The sequence below is a fragment of the Elgaria multicarinata genome, chromosome 1 (assembly GCF_023053635.1).
Source record: "Elgaria multicarinata webbii isolate HBS135686 ecotype San Diego chromosome 1, rElgMul1.1.pri, whole genome shotgun sequence".
In the NCBI taxonomy this organism is placed as follows: domain Eukaryota; kingdom Metazoa; phylum Chordata; class Lepidosauria; order Squamata; family Anguidae; genus Elgaria; species Elgaria multicarinata.
The window spans coordinates 122457258-122480348 of NC_086171.1; the positions used below are offsets into that span (position 1 = coordinate 122457258).

The following is a 23091-nucleotide window of genomic DNA, read 5'->3' on the forward strand; positions in this document are numbered from 1 at the left end:
CTGCCACTTGTAATGAGAAACCTGTCATCTGCTAGCATTAACGCCACACTATTGAAGTTTAACTGCCACCTTTCCATTCCAGATTCTTATCATTTTTCCAGTTGCTGCTGAAAGGTGGGCCACCGCTACATCCATTTGATCCTTTTTCTTCTAGCCTATCACAAAAGGCTTCCTTGAGTGTGAGTTTCCTCTCTGGAGCTCACTCTTCTGCCTGACTAGGGAGCCAGTAGAGTTTATTACGATACACAGGCCTGAACTGGGCAAGACATTCAACATAGGGCTCGATCCTTAAGGATGGCCTAAAAGTAATTTAAAATTAAAGAAGTAGACTGAAAATGGCGGCCCTGTGGTAAATTCTCCCCTTCTTCCTATGCTGGTGGCAGCTATCCATATAAGTACATTAGAATGAACAGCTGTCATAACATCGATGGTTAAGTCTGCCTAAATATTATAAGAGGAGGAAGAACTCATCATGGGGCTGCTATTTTCAAATATTGCCATGGACTACTGGTTCCCTGACCTTGTTCTCCTCCTGGTTCAACCCCTGCCTAAATATTATAAGAGGAGGAAGAACTCATCATGGGGCTGCTATTTTCAAATATTGCCATGGACTACTGGTTCCCTGACCTTGTTTCTCCTCCTGGTTCAACCCCATATACCTCTGGGTCATCTCCAATAGCCACCGTGGCTTCTATTGCTGTACATAAAAAGCAGCATCTACCTAAACCTTCCCAGCCAATGTTCCTTTATAAAATAGACTGCATTATCCCTCGTGTACATGCTGCACAGGCGCTCAACTACTTTCATGCCCCTCCATCCCAGTCTTCCATATCTTTCCCCTGCTTCCATGTGGCTGGAACCCCTCAGCTCTGAGGTACAGCCAGAGAAAGTGGCTTTATGATATACCTTTTCCTTGCTGCTGTCCAGGCTCCCTACATGCCAAACTTCACTCCAGGTGGCTGCTTGTCCTCACAACTTGTTTCCCCAGGTCCTCGGCACCTGAAATTGCTGCTTTTGCCCAATATTGTCTGTGAACTCTGTATAATTACAAATGTCTGTATCTTGAATCTAGAGATCCATCCCCTTTTTCTCTTAAATTTCCCAGACAACAGTGTGAAACAACCATGTGTTTTCTATGACCCTTGAGAGAGGCTGAGTTTGGAAGACACGCTAATCAACTGGGGGTGGTGGTAATAGAAACAGAATGGGAAGCAACGGTTGATTAGCGTGTCGTCGAACTCAGCCAGAGAGTTTCTCTACTCAAGGTTACTCTCCCCTTTGACTGGAGAGCTAATGCTTGTAGGGAGCTCTACTACTCATAGAGAGGCAAAGCTGAACCACATTTCACTGCTAATTAGCCAGTATCCCCAACCTGTTGCCCTTCAGTTGTTTTGGACATCAACTCCCATTAGGCTCAGCTGGTGTGGTCAATGATCAGACATACTGGGAGTTATAGGCCAAAACATCTGTAGGGCATTAAATTGGAGAAAGTTTAGTTAGACTGACACTTCCTCTCAACCCAAGATCATTGTCGTATCTAGCACTCTCCTGACTTCCTGAAATAGATTGCCCTTGGCTTCATTATGTGATTGAGGACAGCTTCCTGCCCGACTACTCACTCATCCAAATTGCCACTTTAGTTTTGAGTGTGGAAAATGTCCCACATAGTTAACTGGTGCATCAGCCACAAAGTCGTTGTCCAGGATGATCAGATGGCCAAGTGGGAGGGAGCACAGTGATGGGGGCTACTGCCATCTTGCAATTCCCATTCCCCACCAGCCTACTTAGTCCTGAGATACTGGTGTTACTGTGTTTTGATCTGTGCCTTCTTCCTATGTGCCCTAGAGTCCAGTCCAGTCTGGGAAACATCTGGTAATTTCTAGTCCATGGACATGTTTTTCATTGGTGAACACATTCTGTGTTTAAGCTCGGATCTACTTCACATTCTAGAGCCGATCTATGCATCCCTCTCTCCAGCAAAAAAATAAAAATAATGTGATGTAGCTCTCCTGGGACTGAACCACTTCAGACTGCTGGGGCGAAATTGAATGATTTGAATGCTCTGTCACATTAAAAACTCCTTGAAGGTGGAAATAAAGCACACCTGAAAGAGGGTGAGGCTGAAGTCCTTTACCCTAACATATTAGCTTTCCTCTGGCAGTGAGATGCTTTTTTAAAAAAGTGGGGAAGCATCCAAACTTGGGGTCTCTCAGCTACAGTCTAAAATACATGTGTACCATGTGACTTTTCTGAACATGTAGCTTGGTTCTTAAATTAGCCAGTTCTTTTCTTCAGACCCTTCTTGGCTGGAAGCATGGTAGGTACAAAGTATTTCACAGTAAATCCTCCTTAGTCGTTTTTAGTATACACTGGAAGTGAAGAATTGTTAAACCTAATTTTATCTAGAAAGAAAATTAAAATGCTTAGATTGTGGCTTTGAAATGCACTGGGCTAAGCAATGCTGGCTTGTGTTTCCATTTGTTTATGCATATAAATATGGAAATATAAATAAATTTATATGTATGGATATAGATTGCTTGCATAGAGGTTTGAGCTCCAGACTGAAAGTTCTCTGTGATCTTTTCAGGAGTGTAGTGTCAATCCCTTTGATGCTGCTTTAAGTGCTGTTAGCAGGTTGTTGCTTTCATTAAGCCACATGCTTAATGACAATGCTTCTGAAGAATAAGCTGTCCAGTGGCAACTGGCCAGTTATTGTATTACTGCTATCGATCTCAGCTGAAGCAAAGACCGTTTACTCTAGAAGCTTTTTGTTATTCAGCCTGGATGATCTTGTTGTAAATCATGTCGTTTCCTTGAATATGGCTGTTCACATTAATTACAGCATTTACTGTTGGATCTTGTCCAATACAGAAAAGCATCCTTTTTAAAAATAATGTTTCTGTCACTGACAAACAGAATTGGTGATTCCACCAATTCTGACATCAGGATGAATGGGAACAAGTATAGCCGGTGATGACTTGCCTCTGAGTGCTTTGCTTATTTTCTCAGGGCAGGTCATCTATCTTCTCCTAGCTTATGCAGTTGAAGAGAAGGGAATTTCTCTGCTATGTACCTGGTCCATAGTTATGCAAGACAGATATAACATTTAAAGTATCCCTACTGCATTCAATACTAGCATGCCCTTTTCTATGCTTGAGCAAAGACTGAAAAACAATTCTGCAAACTTTCAGTGTGGTTCAGGTTAAACCAGGGAAAAGCTGGTTGTGTAGAGCTTAGTCTGGCTAGTGACCATGCCATCATCAATATGCCAAGAGCAATTTTTCAAACACTTTTGCCATTAAAAAAAGTCTAAGTATATATATTCTGCTTCAAAATACATATATTTATAGGCAAATAGCCTTAAACATTAAGACTGAACTAACATTTGACTTGCTGGTATGTATATGTAAGGCTGGTATGTATATGTAAGGCAGATTGCAGTTTCAGGATCACACTATGGATGAAGGCACCATTATGAGCTGGTTAAAATGTTACATCTGCTTTCAACCTCAAATATGAAGAGGCAGGAAAAGCAATATAATAAAAACACATTTTCTCTTAAAAGATACAAAATCTGAATCCTCCCTATCCATATAGTTCCCTGTTTTCTGCTGATAGTTGCAACTGTGACATACCTGTGAGAATTAGTTTCTTCTAGTTTTGTGCAGTGTTTGGCATGAACAATCTTCACTTTCCCTCCTTTTTCATTTCCCAATGACCCATCCATTCGGCACAAAAGAGGTGACTCCTAACACACACAATAATTGCATGGAATAGTTGTATCAACTTTTTTTTTAAAGGGACACTATGGTTCTTTTAAGTTTGCTGAACTGAAGACTGTGGCGCTGGATGAACGGTGACATAAGAGCCCATAGTAATACTCTATGGAGGTTTCTTGGACTAGAATAAGAGGCAATCTTATAAAATAAGAGGCATGAAGTAAGCTAGTTAGTTAGGGTGACCATATGGAAAGGAGGACAGGGCTCCTGTATCTTTAACTGTTGTATAGAAAAGGGAATTTCAGCAGGTGTCATTTGTATATATGGGAAATCTGGGGAAATTCCCTCTTCATCACAGCAGTTAAAGCTGCAGGAGCTATACTAGAGTGACCAGATTTAAAAGAGGGCAGGGCTCCTGCAGCTTTAACTGCTGTGATGAAGAGGGAATTTCCCCAGATTTCCCATATATACAAATGACACCTGCTGAAATTCCCTTTTCAATACAACTGTTAAAGATACAGGAGCCCTGTCCTCCTTTTCATATGGTCACCCTATAGTTAGTGCTGTTTTTGTATTAGTTCTATTGCACTAGTCCTTAGAGCAGCGGTTCTCAACCTGTGGGTCGGGATCCCTTTGGGGGTCGAATGACCCTTTCACAGGGGTCGCCTAAGACCATCGGAAAACACATATTTCTGATGGTCTTAGGAAACTGTATTGACTGAACTATGTCACGTATCTTTTGCATTATTAAAGCTATTGTTATGTATTATTTTCATTAGTAGCAAACCATCCCATGACAATGGATCGTGTAGAGAAGAACGAAAATAATTTTATGGTTGGGGGTCACCACAACATGAGGAACTGTATTAAAGGGTCGCGGCATTAGGAAGGTTGAGAACCACTGCCTTAGAGGGATGGATTGGCTCCTGACTCATTCTGGTATTGATCTTTAAACCCCTTAACAGCTTGGGACAAGGCTACTTGGCTTGCCTACCTTAATACCAGCCTGGTTGTACAACATTAAAGATATCATTGGAGGCTTTTTTCCCCTTAAATGTCCCCCACCCAAAGAGATGAGGTGGATAGTGAGGAATAAGCCTTCTTGATGGCAGTAGCCATGAGATGCTCCCTCTAAGAAGGCTTGCCTGGTGGCTAAATTGCCTACATTGTTAACTTTTTGACACCAGGCAAAGGCCTTTAGAGTTTCCTTCACTTTTTTTAAGCGAAGAAGTTTTACCTCAGAATTTGATTTGGTTTTCTGCTGCTTTATTATTACTTTTGTTGTTGCTGTAATTTTGTATTGTATGTTGTCATTTCAAAAGTATTTGTTAATAAGCTGCCCTAATAAATTTTATTCAAGGGGTTGGATAGAAATAAGATAATAAATTAACAAAATATAGCCCCACCTTAAATAAACACCCTAGCTGGAAAGCAGGGAAGTGCTTGCACAAGAAAGTTGAAGGCTAAAGCTGGATGGACTGGGATCAACTTTCCGTGCTACCCGAAGAAGTGGCAGCCTCTCACACAGCTATCCGCCCACTTCTTTTTGAGCTGCTACCTCAATGAACTAGGCTATGTCAGTAAGGGAAGATAAAAACTTGGTGCCTGAATTTCTTTTCGTCCCCTTATGTATAGTTAAACATTAACACAAAAGGCCTCTATGGGTCTAGGTTAAGTTAATGTTTGAGCAACTATTCTTTTGGTTGAAGAAACTGTGACTCACACATACATCATGGAACTGACATAATTGCCGCCATAGCATTGAAAAGTCTCTTGGAGGCTTCTAAAGCAAGACTGTTCTAGATTAAAGACATACCAAATCTGGGTGCATGTTCTCCTTAAATGTATTGTAAAAGTGGTAGGGAGCTTATATCTAGTATTTGAAGCATTTAGATGTTTAAAGCTTTCACTATATTACAAGAAAATGAACAACAAACTGACTTTAAAAAGTAACTACTGTGAATGTGAGGAAATTTCCCCCATTTTAAGTGCTATGTTCTTTTTATGTATTTTTTTTATCTCTTTCTCTTCATAGCGTGATACCATTAAGCTTTTTTTTTTTTGCAATGTCAACAGTGCAAAATATCAATTAATGGATAACTGAAAATTCTTTTCATCGTTAGTGAAATGCAGGCTAACTAGAGGGAGGGCCTGTTTAATGCAAGGACCCTAAAGGCGGGGAAACCATAATGCATTTCTGTGTTCTCAAACATACATTTCCTGGGCATCTCTCACTCAGGATCAGAGCAGAGGGAAAGTAAAACCACCACCCCATTATATCTGTGTCACTAAGTGCAGCATGTTTTCCAATATAAGTGAATAGCAATCATTCAGTTTTATGAAAGAAAATAGAAGTATATACTTGGAGGCACCATTGAGGTGGGGACAGGGCCGGTGCTACCATAGAGGCCACTCAGGCAGCCGCCTAGAGCACCAAGCTAAGAGGGGCGCCGAGCGCAGCGCTCACACGCATTGGCTGTGAGCCGGGCTGGCCTGAGGATTCAGCTGGGCCTGGGCAGGCGAGATGGCGCCCTGCAACCGCCCAGCCGAAGCGAAGCCAGGGACACTGGGGTGGGGGTGGGGCGGCTCCACGTTCGGAGTTCCGGAATGCATCCAGAAGAGAGAGAGAATGGGTGAATGGGGTGCATGGGGTCTTTGAGTGAATGCATGTGTTCATCTGTGTCTTTGTTTGGAGTGAATGATGCTGAGTGTGTGTGTGCGCGTGAGTTGGGGGGGATGATTTGGAGGTGATATTCCTATTAAATAATGCATTTTAGACCCATAGACGTTTCTTTCCAATTTGTTTGCTATCATTGTCATGACATATTTCTTGCACTTTAAAATAAATTTTGCAGTTTCAAGTTTTGTGCTTCTTATTTTTTCCAGGAAACATATGTTCTTAAAAATCAAAGTTGGCATTTTTTTGGGGTGTGTGTGTATGTGTGAAAGTAGCTCACCTTGCCTAGGGCGCAAAATAGTCTGGCACCGGCCCTGGGTGGGGAGTAAACCTGCCTGTGATTACCCCAATTTCTTTGGGGAAACAGGTTTTACCCCTCCCCATGACTTTCTTGATAATATAGCTTGTCCACATATTTCCTTCATACCTGGGTTTTGTTTCTTGGTCACACAAAAGTGAAACAAAGAAATGCAATCCAGGAACTGGTGTGTGTGTGTGTGCACACACACACAGACACGCGCACACACACACACACACAAAAAAACTGGCAGTAGCCCAGCATATTCACACATATATCAATGACTTGTTTTACAGAATTGTTTCTATTACTGGGGATTTGCTGCCTGGCTTGCTTATTACATCAACCACCCTCTTTACACACCACCCTGTAAGTAGCAAAATAAGTTAAAATTATTTGAGCATTTCACTGACAGTACTAATTGAGTGCTAATCGGAATCTTCATAAACATTTTGTTTTGTAGCCTATGGACAAAAACAGGTCAATTTTGCTCTGATCATGGTTCTGGTAAGTATATTCATGTAGTATTGCAAGAACTGACTTTTACTATTTCTTACATATGATATGGAGCAGGCAAATACTTTTTAATGGCTACAAAAACATACAGTAGGGCAGTGGTGGTGAGCCTTCTTTGGGTGGAAGGCTGGGGATCTCATCAGGGGTTGCATGGGTGGCTGGGGCTGCAGTGGGCAAGGCAGCTGAGGGTGGGTCCAGGACAGGTGGGGACGCATACTCTTACCCTTCTCTCATATACGTAAACACACACACACACACACACACTCTTCTCTCCACCTATAAGCGCACACGCACACACACACACACAGCTTTCTCCTCCAGCAATTGGGATTGCTGGAGGCAGTGGCATGAGCTTAAAGCCTTTTCCTTAAGCAATCCTGATCAAGATAGCTGTGTCCTTGCTGCTAATAGTGACTAGAGAGAGTTAATGTCTACATAGATTTGAACTTTTATCGGAGTCCAACTGCGTAGGGACTTCAAGTTTGGGATGTTTGTTTCCATAGGCCCTACAGCATAGGCCAGGGGTGCCCAGGGGCCAAATCAGATGCTCCTACGGGCACAATCTTTCAGGGTTCCCAGAAAGCCCCATCCCTTTCCTCCAACCACTGATAATTGGTGTCTTCCCAGGTTTTGTGCAGTTTCCCCCTTTTTAAAAGGTTAAATTGCCTCTCCTAAAGCTTAGTTACTGGCCGTAAAGACCTTTAAATTAAATTTTACTGATATTTTTGGTTTTATGGGCTCACCCCTTTTGCCCTTGGCTGTGCCCACCGCTGGAATGCAGAACCCAATTGGGGCTGTACACATATAGCCTAATCAGTTACTCAGGAATAGCACAGGTCAGGTGTTCAGGAAGAGAGTAGCCCTCCCTACTCCCCACCCTTCCTCACAAATAGCTGACTGGGCTACACTGGGTCAGGACCTTTGTGTAGAGAGAACAAACTGCAGAACTGAAGCTCTAGTCTTGGCAGTGTAGGAAGTGGCCTATCAACAAAATAGCGTTTTTGTGACAGTGACCCTGATTGTCCTGCTCCGACTAGTTTATGCAATACACAGAGTCAAGTACAATACAGAAATCAAGGCAAGCAAAAGGATCTTTCAGAGAGAAGTAGCTAAGGTCAAACACCCAGGATATCAGTCAAGCAGAATCAAAGTCCAGAAGGCAGCATTAGATCAATAACACAAAAGTCTAAACCTGAGTCAAGGTCAGGGAACCAAGATACCCAAGAGAATGAATTGGAGAAACAGTGTTTTTTCCAGCACTGGCTAGGCTGACATTGAAGGCTCATATAACCAGAGCCTCTTGAGCCCCACCCAGGGCTCAGCTGTAGTTCATTATAGTCCTCTGGCAAGAGTCCTGCACATAAAGAGTCATTTTCTCTTGCGGAGACCTCCTTTGTAATGGAGCACTCCTTCTCAAGAGAGCCCTTCTGGCCTGCATCTTGAGGCAACAATGCTTCTGGGGGCCAGGGGGTAGCTCAGCCTCTGTTGCAGAGGCAGAGTTCCCTGCTCCTTGCAGGGATGGACTTGTGGCCATCGCCCCAAAGGGCACAGGCTCATCCTGGTCTTCTGACATTGGCTGATCTAGGGTGCTCTTGATCTCTGGGAGCTGTAGCTCCTCTGTGGAGGATTCCTCCACTGGAGCATGACACTTATCATGGGCAACTGTTTACACTTAACAACTGTGGCCCTAGATGGGAGATAAGCAACCAAGGGGGATTCCACACGTCGTACTCAGGGCGCTTCCATCCGCCCCCAGTGCACCCCGAAAACGATCGTGTAACTTGCCTGTAAAAGAGACGAGGAAGAGGCATCCTTGCCGGCGCCGCCACCCACCTCCCTCCTCGCCGGCTGGCTCGGAGAGCTCAGCAGAAGAAGGCGGGGTGGAGAGCTTCTGCTCTCCACCCCGCCTTCTTCCGCCGAGCTCTCCATCCCGGCCGTCGAGGAGGGAGGTGGGCGGCGGCGGCGGTGGTGGAAAGGACGCCTCTTCCTCGTCTCTTTTACAGGCAAGTTACACGATTGTTTTCGGGGTGCACTGGGGCCGCATGGAAGCAGCCTCAGTACGACGTGTGGACGTGCCCCAAATATCCAACAAGACAGTTCAGAGGCATTATTATGTGGATGAGAATGCACAGGGCACTGGCAGTAGCTACACATTCAAAACAGATTAGGGTTTTAGGAAGGTCCATATAAAGTCTAGTTTTTTAAAAAATGGGGCAAATATATTTATAGCCTCCATAATTTAAAACAGCCTTGGTTTTCAATGTCTTTTATTTCTCTCTCATTGCAGACGTGTGAAGCTGGAAACTTTTCTATCCACGTTGCACTAAGTAATCTAAGAAGAGATGGTAAAAGCTGAGTGCTTTGTTTCTAATTATTATTATTTTGAGGTTACTTTGGACTTGAGTAAGAAAAATTAGTGAATAAGGTGAACTTGGAAATGTATAAAACAGGTGGGCACTTTGTGGCCCTCCACATGTTTTTGCTTACAGTCCTAGGCAGCATAGCCAATGGTGAGGGATTATGAAAGTTGTAGATCAAAACATCTGAAGGGCCACAAGTTGGCTACTCATGATATAAATGACCCCTTGATTGAAACTGGCTAACTTTGGAACCATACGATATTGATTGGCATGTCACCGACCACCTTTGGAAATGAGGTCTGCAACAAATGAGACCTATAAGAAAATATTGTGTGGAGTACTCCAAGTTTCCAGCCAGCCATGCCCTTTTTCTGATATTCCATTCCCCCACCCACCCAACAATCAGATAGCAGTCTGTGCCTCCTGAGCGTCCCCAACCCTCACAGGGCTGTTTTGGAGTTCCCTCCTTAGATCTTGGCTGCATCTGGCTGAGCTGCCATCACTGTTGTTAGGCCAAAAACTAGAAGCAGAGGAAGTTTATTTATGGTTGTCTCAGGGCTTTCCTTGACCACTTGCTGCTTGCCCTCTAGAGGGATGGACAATGGCAGACTCCTGACAGATGGGCAATCTATTCAGGTTGTAAAACTCTTTGAAGATATTTTATTTGTTACATTTATATACAGCCCCATAGCTGAAGCTCTCTGGGCGGAGCTCTTGGCCTTCAAAGTTTAATGAATCTTTCCTCCATTGTAAGGCGGTTCCAAAGTCAGCTAGCTGGAAGCAAATAAATAAATAAATAAATAATTCTAATCTAACACGTCATTGAAGATGAATTCAACTGACCAGTTGTTCAATCCTTAAAAAGTTTGTCGGTATGAAAGAGCAAGTGCACAATGTAATGGTACCAGCAAAGCAAGTAGCTATATATTAATCATGCTACCCACCTCAGCTATATGCTGCAGGGGAAAATTCGCTGTACAAAAATGTATACAAAGCAGAGAGAACCATTTGTTTAACTTTCTGTGTATCTTTTAATTGATAGGATCCAAGACCTGTAAGATCCCTTATCCAACGAAGAATCCTTTCACGTGGCTATTTTATTTTGTGTCCTGCCCTAACTATACCTATGAGGTAGGTATTTTTTAATCATCAGACAATATTGTAAGTTTTAAGTTTTGCTTGATGTATATATGTTTTGATATTGCTACAAACCTCAACCTGTTAGGAAATCCTTGAAAGGTTGAATTATAGTCTCAAAAGTGTGTGTGCGTGTGCGTGGGATAAAACACAGAGCTCTGTAGTGTACAAGATTCTTGGAATGTAAATAAATGTTTAGGATTCTATGGGGGCAGCTACTGAGAGGGGAAACTCGCAGGAAAAAAACTGCTTCTGGACAGGCATAGAGCAACTGTCCAGAAGCAGGTTTCTTTGAGGGGGGGGGGCAAGGTGTTATCTCAAATGCACACAGTCTGGGTCCAGTGTTCAACACTTACCTCTCAGGAAAACTGTGAGGAGGGGAGAAAGCAATATAAATATTGTTAAACAAGCTGCACATTGCGAGAGCTAAATCAGTAATGAATTGGGAGTATACGTAAATGGGAATATTCCAGGAGAAGGATTGGAGGGATTATACACTTGTCTTCATAGAATCATAGAATAGTACAGTTGGAAGGGTCCTATAAGGCCATCCAGTCCAACCCCCTGCTCAATGCAGGAATCCACTTTAAAGCATCCCTGACTGATGGCTGTCCAGCTGCATCTTGAATGCCTCTAGTGGGGGAGAGCCCACGACCTCCCTAAGTAATTGGTTCTGCTGTTGTAGCTTTTTTTCCTGATGTTCAGCCAGAATCTGGCTTCCTGTAACTTGAGCCCATTATTTCATGTCCTGCACTCTGGAATGATCAAGAATGACTGGTTCTTGCTTCCGCAGAGGGAGGTATGCCACCGCCAAAGCCATAGAAACAAGGAAGGGGCCGGCCCCAGTAACAGGTGCTAGAGTCGTCCCCTTCCTTGCTTCTGTGGCCCCGGTAGTGAAGGAAGTGGTGGTGTGGAGTGACGTCATCTTGCTCTGCCCCACCTCCTCCTTCCCCATTGGTTTTGATGGGGATAGACATGTTATGGATGAATACCATACCAGGTCCGAGTATGGTATTCATCCGTAGTGCATCCTGACCCATTACTTTCAAGGCTGAGGGTGCGGGGAGAGCTGACACTGACAGCTCCCTCCCCCTCAAAAGTAATGAGCAATGGAGGATGGGATGCAGAAGGATGCACTCACTCCTCTTGTGCCCTGCCCTCCGTTCGCCACAAAGTGCTGGTGGCTGGCAATGGGGACGCAAGGAACTCTGGCCGCTCTGAAGCAGTGGCAGGAGTTTCTAGCATCCCCTGTCCCCAATCACCAGCACTTTCCCTCTATGGCGGGGGAAAGGGACATGCATGTCCCTGGGAACACATGGGGCACTGTGATTGGCAGCACCCCATCCAGGGACAACGTGTGCCTACCCTGGGAAGTATGTGGAGGGCGCCCCACCAAGGGTCGGCACGATCAGCGACTTCCAAGTTCTTCCCAGGCCAGGATTATTTTCCCTGCCCATAGACCCTCACTGAGCAAGAGCAGCAAGATTTTCTGCCATTCTTACCTTGCAACTCTGTAGGCAGGGGAAATAATCCACGGAGCCCAACAGATGACACAATAATCAATGGTTGTGTAAATAATCAAGTCTGCACAGTATTGATTATTGGAGTTGGTTATTTCTAGAAAATAACCAACCTTGGGGTGGTTTATGCCCCATAGACAACGACGGACAATTTAGTCTACTGTGGACTAATTAATCAACCGTTGACTATTGTGTTGCCTGAACCCAATCTTTGAGTCCGATTCTGTAGCCAACTGTGGCTCCAGCTAATAGTTGTTCTATCCAGCCCACTTTTAGCTAATTTGCTAATCAGAATATCATGGAGCACTTTGTCAAAAGCTTTGCTGAAGTCAAGATATATTATGACCACAGCATTCCCACAGTGCACAGGGAGGTTACATGCTTAAAAAATTAGATCAGATTAGTCTGGCAGAGTTTGTTCTTGACAAATCCATGTTGGCTTCTAGTAATCCCTGCATTGTTTTCAAGGTGCTTACAGATTGACTTCTTTATAATCTGCTTCAAAATTTTCCCAAAATGTCAGACTGACCAGTCTGTAGTTCCCAGGTTCCTCCTTTTTGCCCATTTTTAAGATTGGGACAACATTAGCCCTCCTCCAGTCGTCCAGCACTTCACCCGCCCTCCATGATTTTGCTAAGATAATAGACAGTGGTTCTGAGAGTTCTTCTGCCAGTTCCTCTATTACTCTAGGATGAAGTTCATCGGGCCCTGGAGATTTGAACTCATTCAAAGTAATTAGGTGTTTTCTGACCATTTGTCTATCAATCTCAAGCTGCAATCCTGTCCCTTCAGCTTGTGCTTCATGTTTGCCAGGACTAACCTTACCCCATTACATTTGTACATTATGGCAGGGATGGCCTTACCATTAATTAGGTAGCCCACCTCTGGTGTAACATCAAAGAGTAGCAAATTGCTAGTTATTTAGTTTATTGTATTTTGTGTGCTGTTTGGATTTTCTGCCTCAGGTTTTGAAATATTTATAACTGTTTCTGCAGCATATTCTGTCTCATATTATACAGTAGTGTAAGAGGGAGGGGGCAGAAAGTAGACCTGAATCTACTGGTAGATCTCTGGGTGATTTGCAAGGATTTCTGACTCCCAAGTATTAACAATAGCAGCAACAAAAAGACTCAGCCGTGCCCTAAATTAAATTGCTGACATGAAGAAAGTTTGGGGTAACCAGGAGTGGATTTTTGTCTGGAGAGGCCATGAGCTGCATTTAGTTTTATCATGCAAAAGCAAATTCCTGGGCTCAGAATTCTTTTAATTCTAAGTGTGTAAACAGACTCCAATTGGTGGGTTTCAGTTCTAGTAAAAAAACCAAAGTAGTTCCGATAAGCCTGATATCTGCCCACCCCTGAGAAAGAGGGATAATTTCTTCATTTACCATCAGTGTTATAGCTGGGACTTCCAACATCATTTGCCAAAGGATAGTTGCAACAGAGGGTGTTTCCAGGTGGACAGCTTCTAACCTTTTCAGTCAAAGATACTGTGCAGTTATTCAGCCTTTTCCTCCTTAATGGATTTTCCCAAAAAAGATGGACGGAGGGTTACAGGTGGAAGACACTGTCATCTTGACACCCCTTGAAATTCCATGAATGAGGCAGGGCAATTGCATGGTAAAAGTTAGACTAGATGCAGCCAGAATGTGATTTTTGGAGGAATATAAACTTACACCATGGGGCAAGCTGGATAAGGATAATGTTTTGCAGTGGAAACCTAAAACATTTACTGTCCAGAAGGGGGCAGTATGTGTGCACATATATGATTTGATCTATACATTTCTCCTCCTCTTACAACTTCCTTCAGGAGCAGCGCCCAGAATTCCAACAGAGATATTTTTTAAATAAAGGAAGATCTTTTAAATGGGGGGCATGAAGAGATAGATACTATAATTCTCAAACAATATTTTGAACTTGATGGGAGTATAAAGAAATGTTTGGGATTCTGTGGGGGCAGTTTCTGGGGCAAGAAACTCTTGGGGGGAATTATGGGTACAAAGTCATAATTGGGATAGGTCAACAGGTGCAGCTGTTCTTAGAAGGCAAGCAGGCAGCTGAGGACATTTTTTCCCCATATTGGTTTGATGGAGACAGAAGAGAAAATGGGCTGGACATTCCCTTCACTGCTTGCCTCCTGTCTTAAAGCTTATTTCTGACACAGAAACTGTGTCAGTGACCTGTCACTGTATTTGTTTCCCCACAGAAATTGGAAGGGGTGAGGCTACGTCTGCCAAGGGTGAAAAAATGTCTAGCTGCAATCCTGAATGCCAAAGACACTGGTTGTGTTTCTGATTGTCTGCATTAGTGTGTTTCACAGTTGCTTTGGTTTTTACACATTGATATTAGAAATAGATATGTTTGTATGTATTTTTTTATTTAAAGGGTCTAGCTGAGCAATTTTAATCATATGAAATAGTTCTGAATTTTCTTGGCCATTACAGCTGGGGACATGGATTGGTTTTACTATCATGACTCAGTGCGTTCCAGGTGAGTAGCATTCCTGGTTTTAAAATTTGGGGATATTATTCTGACTAGAATATTTTATAATATTGACCTTCTCTCTCTCTCTCTCGCAGTGGGATTGTTCACCTTACTCTGTTTCGTTCAGATGACAGTCTGGGCAAAGGATAAACACCACACTTACACACGGGAGTTTAAGGACTATCCTAGCCTAAGAATGTCCATCATTCCTTTCTTGTTATAAGAACAAAAAAACAAAAAAAATCCTCTGCATTATAAGAAGCAAAGTCAATGGATTTGTATGGAGACAAATATAGGCAAAGGAGATATGTCATGTTATGTTATGAAGATGATTTACGTGAGGTGTTTCAGGTGCATGCTGAACCTAGTCTGCTGTGGGAAATTCCAAGGGCTCAAAAGCCATGTTCTCCCCTTAATTCTGAATATGTACGATTCAGTATCGAATTCCTTTCCCCCTATTGCCTTCTTAGTCATGAAGGGTATTCAGAGCTAACTGCAATCTAGCTGGCCAGGGTATCTTCTTTTGCTGAGAGGAGGCGCTTTCGGTATACGATTGGGTTGGGTCTGGTGGCAGCATGAGAATTTGCCATGGAATAGTCTGGAATTCCACAAACCTGCATGTTCTGAGGGAAATGGAAAGAAGCCTCTGAAATAGATTGCACCCTTCCCACCCACCCCAAGACAAAGAGAGCTGCATGGTTGCCTCGGTCAGGCATTTGCTGTGACAAATACGTATACAATGTAGATGAAAGTGTTACCTGGAGAGAACATTTGGACTGATTAGAAAAGCCAGTCTATACACTCAGAATAATCATGCAGCACAGCTCAGTTGGGACTGTACCATTTCAGACTGCATGTTGGTATTTATACATCTGAATTTTCCCAGTGTAAGAAAACTTCCTGCAAGTAGAAAACTGGAACATGGAGAAACGATTCTAGCCTGGCCCTCCTCCCCAGCCTGCTACGTTCATTATGTCCTTTTAGGTGGGGGAAGCGTCCAAACCCACTCATCCCTCCCACCCCACCTGCAGTCTGAAGTGGGACAGTCAAATATTATACTGCAGTCCTATGCACGCTTACTTGAGAAATAAGCCTTATTGAACTTAGTATCACTTACTTCCAAGTAAACAGGCACAGGATGGGCTTCATGTGTACTTGTAAACAGGAGCACAGAACTGCAGTCCTCAAAAGAATACTCTCTACATATCTCAGAATACAAAGAAATATTGGATTTTCCTGTGTTATATATTTTGTTCTTAGCGCGTTGGTGTATTTTAAGAAGGCTGTGCAAATCATATCAAGAACATAATGCAATATTGTCTTAAACTTAAAAACACAATTAATTTAAGACTATCAACAAAGGGGCATGGACTGTTTCCTTGACAAGATTTATTTCTCTAGAATCAATGTACAGACATTTTTTCAACTATTTGTAAAGACAGAATATGCAATAAAGTCAAGCTTATATTTTGACCTCAGTCCAAATAATTATAGCAATAGAAGACACATTGTACTGCTTTAGATGTAATGACAATGCAGAGTACAGGTTATTGCTGAATTATTATGGGTTGTTGAATCATGGGTTACCATTACACACGAACCCTCCATAATGGTTTAATTATGGGTTGTTAATCACAAACAACCCAGGAAGGGAACCCACGTTTGTTGTTGGGTTGTGAATTCTGGGTTGTTCATGGCTAACATAAAGTCTATCAACAAATGACTGTTTCCTTGACAAGGCTGATATAGATAAACCATAGTGCAGGGATTGCTTGTAATGACAACCCACAATTCAACAACAACCCATAATATGATGACAACCTGTACTCAACCTGTATTCTGGGTTGTCGTTACTTGAGAATCAGGTTATTGCAACTGGTTGCTGAAGTTTTATATTTTGTTTATTGCCCAGCAAAACCATCTTTCTCAAGTTAGAAAACACACCCACTGTAAAATCTTTCTTTCACCTGATACGTACACCCTGATGCAAATACAACACAGAAGTCTTTGTTAGACAGCAACTGGTACCTGAGAGAAAGCGGTTTGGGGGATATTACCAATTGACTTTTAAGGCCTGATTCAAATTCATTCATACATGTATGAGTTGCCTTTCTATTAAAAATATTTATTTATTTAATTTATTTATTACATTTCTATACTGCCCAATAGCCAGAGCTCTCTGGGCGGTTCACAAAAAATATTCAAGGTGACTTACAAAACTCTTAGGATCATACAACTGGTGAGGGCCTTGTAGTCCAATCCCTACTCAGTGGAGGAAATCCAGAGCTACAGCATTCCCAATAGAGGAATGCTATTCAGCCTTCGCTTGAATACCTCCAGCGAGGGACAGCTCACCATCCTTTCAGGCAATGGTCCCACTGTTGAACTGCTCTTACCATTAAGAAGTTTCTACTACCCAAACCGACCCTTCTGCAACCTAAGCCTGCTAGATCTAGTTCTGCCCTCTAGACCAGCCAAGAACCAATCTTCCACTTCTATGTGACTTCTTCAAGTATTTGAAGAGTGTTATTATGTCGTCCCCTCCGCCAGGTCACCTTTGCTCCAGGCTAAACTTACCCAGTTCTTTCAACCTTTCCTTATAGGGCTGTTTTGAACATGGCCCTCTTCTGAGCCTGTTCTGATTTGTCTATATCCTTCCTAAAGTGTGACACAGTACTCCAGATGTTATATTTTCGGTGTGGGTATTGATTAGAGAGGGAATCATAGTGGCAGTAGTTGTGTAAGCAGCTACTGGGGCCAGGGATACATTAACTGCACCAGTGCAGTCATTCAAAAAAGTTGTACTGGTGTTCCTAAAATGCTCCCAAATTGGATAGGGAGCCAGTTCCTCAGAACCTCCCCATGCAGTTCTCTATTCATGTAATTCACCCCTTTCCTGTTATGTTATGGATTCAATCTGCTCCTCTCCAACCTTGAAAATGATAAATAGAAGGCTATTTATTTAAAATATATTTACCTTCAATGGAGTCCCCACAGCAGCTTATGGCATTGAAACATATAAAATAATGAACAATAATAGAGGTTATTGTTCTAAAGCAGGGACAGAAACTGAGCAAAGTCAGCTGCACACTTGTCTGGCACTTGCAGAAGCTGGGCAATTGTACTTTGCTCATCCTTTGCCTTCAAAGGATGAGTGAAGCTGGCTGCCCGGCCAAAATACCAACTGGACATGCTCCAAACGGTACTTCAGCCAGGGTCCCAATGACATGAAGGAGCGTGAGGCCCTCTCCTAGACAACATCTAGCCCATACAGAGGTCTGGGGTTACAATCCACCCCGCAGGGAGAATATAGTTCCTACCCCAGATTAGAATAGTTTAAAGTCAACCTCAAATAATGTGACACGCCTGCTACACAAATCTAAAAACATGGTGTCAAAATTGATTGCACCTTAGGGATCTCTTCCACATGGTTTTCTATTGACTTCAGAGAGTTACACACAGTTATGAGCTAGGCATAGTCTAAATCCAAACTACCCCGTAAGATTTTCATAGCACGGAAAATGGCACAAAATGTGAACTCCACCACTGGTACTATTTAATTAGGCTTAAGTGAGATTGAAGTAGCATACAACCTTTGTGATTTTCACCATCCCCTGACAATTCCCCGCCCCCCAAAGTTAAAAGTATGATCTAGCAGATGGGAGAACAGAAGAAGAGCCATGCTGGATTAGACCAAGGGTCCATCTAGTTCAGCATTCTGTTCACGCGGTGGTCAACCAGCTGTCAATGAGAGACCCACAAGCAGGACATGAGTGCAACAGGACCCTATCACCCATGTTCCCCAGCAACTAGTGTACATAGGCTTTTACAGCCTTTGATTACTGCAGGTAGCATAGAGACATCAGGACTAGTATCCATTGATGACGTTCTCCTCCAGGAATTTGTGTAATCCCCTTTTAAAGCCATCCAAATCGGTGACTATCACTACGTCTTATGGTAGCAAATTCCATATTCTGACTATGCGATATGTGAAGATGTCCTTCCTTTTATCTGTCCTGGATCTCCCACAATCAGCTGCCTGGCATGACCCCAGGTTCTAGTATTATGACAGCCATGAGTATAATGAAGGCCATGGGAGACTAAAGGTTTTCTGTGCACCCATAACAGTTTGCCATTCCTTAGCTGGCAGTGGGGGCCCTTCTCAGCCAAAACAAATACATATGTCAGGATGAAATCCGAAAAGATGATTTATGCTTGATTGCTATCAAGTCCTAATTTGATCCATAGCATAAATGCCACTTTTACTTTAAAACAGATGTTTTAAATTAACATCTGTACTCTTTCTGCATTTGATTCCGAAACTAGGAATCAAATGTGCATATTTGAATGTGCATATTTGATTCTTAAAAAGTATACAAACACACACATACACGAGTGATGGTTGTATTACATAAAGATTTTGACCAATCTACTCAATTGACCTCATCACTGTTCCCAGCTAGAGCCCCTCAAGCTACGTTGTGCTTTGCTTAAATTATTATGCTTGTGAGAGGCATATTCAATATAGTACTGTGGTGTCTCATGGTCCTCAGCTGTTGGGACTTCGCTTTAGCTGCTACACAGCTCCTCTATGTGGTTCTCTGCCGACAGAAAGCAGGGGTCACCTTCACCTCTCTATTAGCTCCAGCTGCACGAGGGTGTAGAGGAATTTCCTCATCCGCCATCTGTTGTTTAGCAAAGTTCACAAAAACCTGTGGGTGGAAAGCAGTGAAATGCATAATTAGAACTGCCTTTGCCTCTGTTAGCAAAGAGGAGGAAGGGAAATTCAAAACCTCTATGAAAATCTAAAGGATGGCGGTGGTTCATGACTCCAGAGTGGTAAGTTTGGAAAGATCTGTCCCTCCTCTTAACCCGTCATGCAGTTGTAGTCTAGTGCAGTCCTGAAAAACTTATCTCCCTAAGATCCAGAGTGAATGTAGGGAAACATGTTCTTCTTCCTCAGTTAATTTTACTCACAGGCTGACCTGGCAGAAGTAGCAACATGCTGAGTGAGGGAAGCCATGAGGGGTGGCTTGACTGACAAGACAATTCTTATATCACCATTATATAGCCCATGGATGCTAGTAATCTGAAGGCGAAACATCGTGTTCCATAATTCCTGCTACATCAGCCCTCCAGAAGCTGTATGGAGGTTACTTTCCTTCAATGCAACTGAAGACTTTTGGCCCTCAGTTCCTCACACCCATCACTGGTGAATGACATTGCTTCTTCCCCTCAGGCCTCGAGCCCACCTTCCCTCTTCCCCATACCCGGCTTTTCCTAGGGCTGTTTCTTTTCCTCCTCCACCTCACAGTGTTCACTGCTGCCTCCATCCCCGTCCCTGCTGCTAATATGGCTGCTCTGACAGCGGGCTTAATATACAAAGCCCAAGGCCCTTCCTTCGTCCGGCCTTTGTATTTTTCTCCCTGTGCACTTGCCCGGCACAGAGCTATAAGAGAGCTGCAATTTCTGTGCCTCAGGCTCCTGGCTAGGATGCAGGAACATACTGTTTGGCTATTAAAGCTTGATCTTTGAACATTCTTGAACTTTCAAAATTTTCTGCACGTCTACACTGCTCAAGCTTCAGCTTTTTTAAAAAATGAGCAAAATCAGTCTGGTAGATCTCTAGTAATAAGCCTTACACTACTGTATTCTTATATAAAATGTGTGTAGAAATAAAGCCTCTTCCTACCAGCAAAGTCTTTGATAAAGTTTACATTAAGCACATGTAAGAGTATAATGTAAACTCTTATATTTAACTCTTCATGTAAAAATGAAATGAGATCACTGTTCTACAAAGACACGGCGAAATCTGGGGAAACCAAAACTATGACTGTGGCAAGAGTGGGAATGTATTGCCTTAATTGCTCCAGCAAATGTCTATAAAGGTTGGGCCTACTGAAAGTGGCTGACCACCATTATCTTCTCTTTAAATCAGTCCCTACCTTACTCAGCTCCACCTGCAGTATCAGCCAATACAGAAATCTAGAAGCATATGATCCTTTATGAAGAATTGCTAAGTTTTTTTCTGATACCGAAAACTTATGACATTTCCTTGAGTGGGTTATTTCCATTTTCAAGATACTGGGCCTTTTCAGACAATACGCTAAGCCATGGTTAGGCTGCTAACCGTTTTGCAGCAAATGGTTAGTGAGCGTGTTTAAACTGTGGTATAGCCACCATGATCAGGGATGATTCACATGACACCCTAAGCCATAATGTTTAGCTCAAAATGCTTAACCACCGTGGCTTAGTGTGTCATATGAACAGGGTCATTGTAACTTACCTGATCGAGGGTAGTTTGTGTGACAGAGTACTCTTCAATATTTAAGTTGTCTTTGTTGGAAAGAATCAACCGGAAGATCCTGGCCAATGAGTAAGCACATATCTGATACTGCAACATGTTGTAATGCTTTTCCCTCTGCACACTTCCTGGGAAGTTCACTTGTATGAAGTGCTCCGTCAGGCTTAGATCTGGAGTCAATCCAGGTTTAGGGGCCTTGATTTTCATGGTGACAATGTAGCCATCTCCATATCTGTGAAATGCCCATAGTTTATGAAGGGATGGGTTTACTACTCAGTAAGGATACGCATAACATTTATTTTATGCAGTGTTTAATAAATGTAATAAAAAAATTAAAGCTATCAACTATGTATACTTGAAATTAGATATAATAGAGTACTTTCATATATCCTTAATCTAGATTTAAAAGAGAGGGAAAGAGGCCAACAATGGGAGGCCCTTTCTACACCTAAGGATTATCCCAGGAAAATGGAGGGATTGTCCCTGCCTGCTCTAAGGATTCCCTGTGTGGCATTTGGATGCACAGGAACGATCCTGGGTTATAGGGCTGGTGTAGACATGCCTGGAGTAAGAGGATGGAAAATAGTCAAGATGGGGAGTCGTTTCCAAACACATGCAAGGGATATTAGAGAAAGCTAAGTACGTCTTTCATGAAGTACTGACTTTTCCTTAAAAGAGAAACTGAAATATTATCAGGTATATCAGATATATTAGATTTCCTTGCTATTTAAAATGTGAAAATAAGTTAGTGCAGACAAAACCATAGATAATTATTTCCCAGTCTACTAAAACAACAAATATGCGTAGCCTCATGGCAAAATATATATTAAAAATTGGGTTTGGGGGAAATTGTTAGCTACTTTGGTTTCTTCATATAGAAGAAAAAACAGGGTACATCAATCAATCAATAACTCCATATCAGGAGTTATGAAACTGTTTTTTTGGAGAGTTACGGTGGTAGAGAGGGAGTGCAATGTAAATAAATGTTAATAATGTGTTTTTTTCATAAGAGCGACATGGATTCATCTGCAGTACCAGTTTTGGAGAGGAAAACTGCACGCTGAAGGGCAGGGATTTGGATATTCCATCCCATGTACCAAAAATGTCTTAGCCCAGCCTGAATAACATAGTACTTAGAGAAGACTGTTTTTGTTTTATATTGCTCCAGACAATAAAGTGGAATTCCACTTGCGCAACAGGGGCTTTCCTAGCTCCTCCCCCACCCCATTATGGTCTCCAAAAGCCGCTTCTGAGGATTGACTGACCGTCTGGAACAGCATGGGATGTGCATGTGGGCTGCAGCAGGACAGGGAAATTGGAGGTTATAAAAACTGCAATAAGCAGTCCAGTTAAAGGAACTTTATTACCCCAACAGGTGACATGATTACAGCACACTTTTCCGTGGTGACAGAAGTAGTGAGTTAAATCTTCATGCCCACTGATAGCTGTATAAGCTAAGAAAACACTTTCTAATAATTGTGCTGATATGGGGACACCCGATGTTCCCTCCAGGTTTTGTGGGAAGGGTTATGGGCCAGAATGTCCTTAGGGGTCCTTCCCAAGTAGCCTTATCTCTTCCCCAATGTTAATGCTGCACATTTGCTGGCCTGTACCTCTGGTCCCAATCCATACCACTTTCCAGGGGGAGAGGGCAAAGTGAATAAAACCTGCTGCTCCTTTACTTTGCTCCTGTCATTGCTCACTTGGTTGGAGAGGCAAGTGAAGAGGCAGCAACCAAAAGGAGGATGAGTAGCCGCAGGGTCAGGGAGCTCTGGAGCCCTTGCTGTGGTGTGGGCTCTGGTGGGTGCCCTCCAAAACCAACCCCAACACTAGCCTTGGGGGCATCTCTGACAGCTACATCAAATCACATCATTCTGCCAGGCTTTAAGCATTCAAGGTTAGATTTCTGTTATTCTTCTATGGATAAAAATATTATTTAAGAGCTACATTTAAAAATACATATATATGTTTATACACTGTTTTTTTCAGTGGATATATAGAATGATGTCTGGAACCCCTGCCTTTTTGGCCACGGCATTATCCCTGTGGTTGGTGGTGAGTAAAAATCCTAAGTAAG

General features: G+C 42.8%; 2 protein-coding genes across 2 annotated transcripts in view; one reads left to right on the forward strand and one right to left on the reverse strand.

The window, feature by feature from the left end:
- LOC134392899 (very-long-chain enoyl-CoA reductase-like) overlaps positions 1-15156 on the forward strand; it is a 35771-nt gene extending 20615 nt beyond the window's left edge. Inside the window, exons 8-13 of the mRNA XM_063117649.1 lie at positions 6991-7063; positions 7158-7201; positions 9498-9561; positions 10613-10701; positions 14671-14716; positions 14806-15156. Coding sequence (XP_062973719.1) covers positions 6991-7063; positions 7158-7201; positions 9498-9561; positions 10613-10701; positions 14671-14716; positions 14806-14933 — 444 coding nt within the window. The 3' untranslated portion in view covers positions 14934-15156. The remainder of the gene's footprint in view (positions 1-6990; positions 7064-7157; positions 7202-9497; positions 9562-10612; positions 10702-14670; positions 14717-14805) is intronic.
- Positions 15157-19124: 3968 nt separating this feature from the next.
- The window catches only part of ABCA4 (ATP binding cassette subfamily A member 4), a 129286-nt gene continuing 125319 nt past the window's right edge, over positions 19125-23091 (reverse strand). Inside the window, exons 47-48 of the mRNA XM_063132547.1 lie at positions 20997-21246; positions 19125-19422 (exon numbers count right to left, since the gene is read on the reverse strand). Of these exons, the coding sequence (XP_062988617.1) occupies positions 19300-19422; positions 20997-21246 (373 nt within the window). The 3' untranslated portion in view covers positions 19125-19299. The remainder of the gene's footprint in view (positions 19423-20996; positions 21247-23091) is intronic.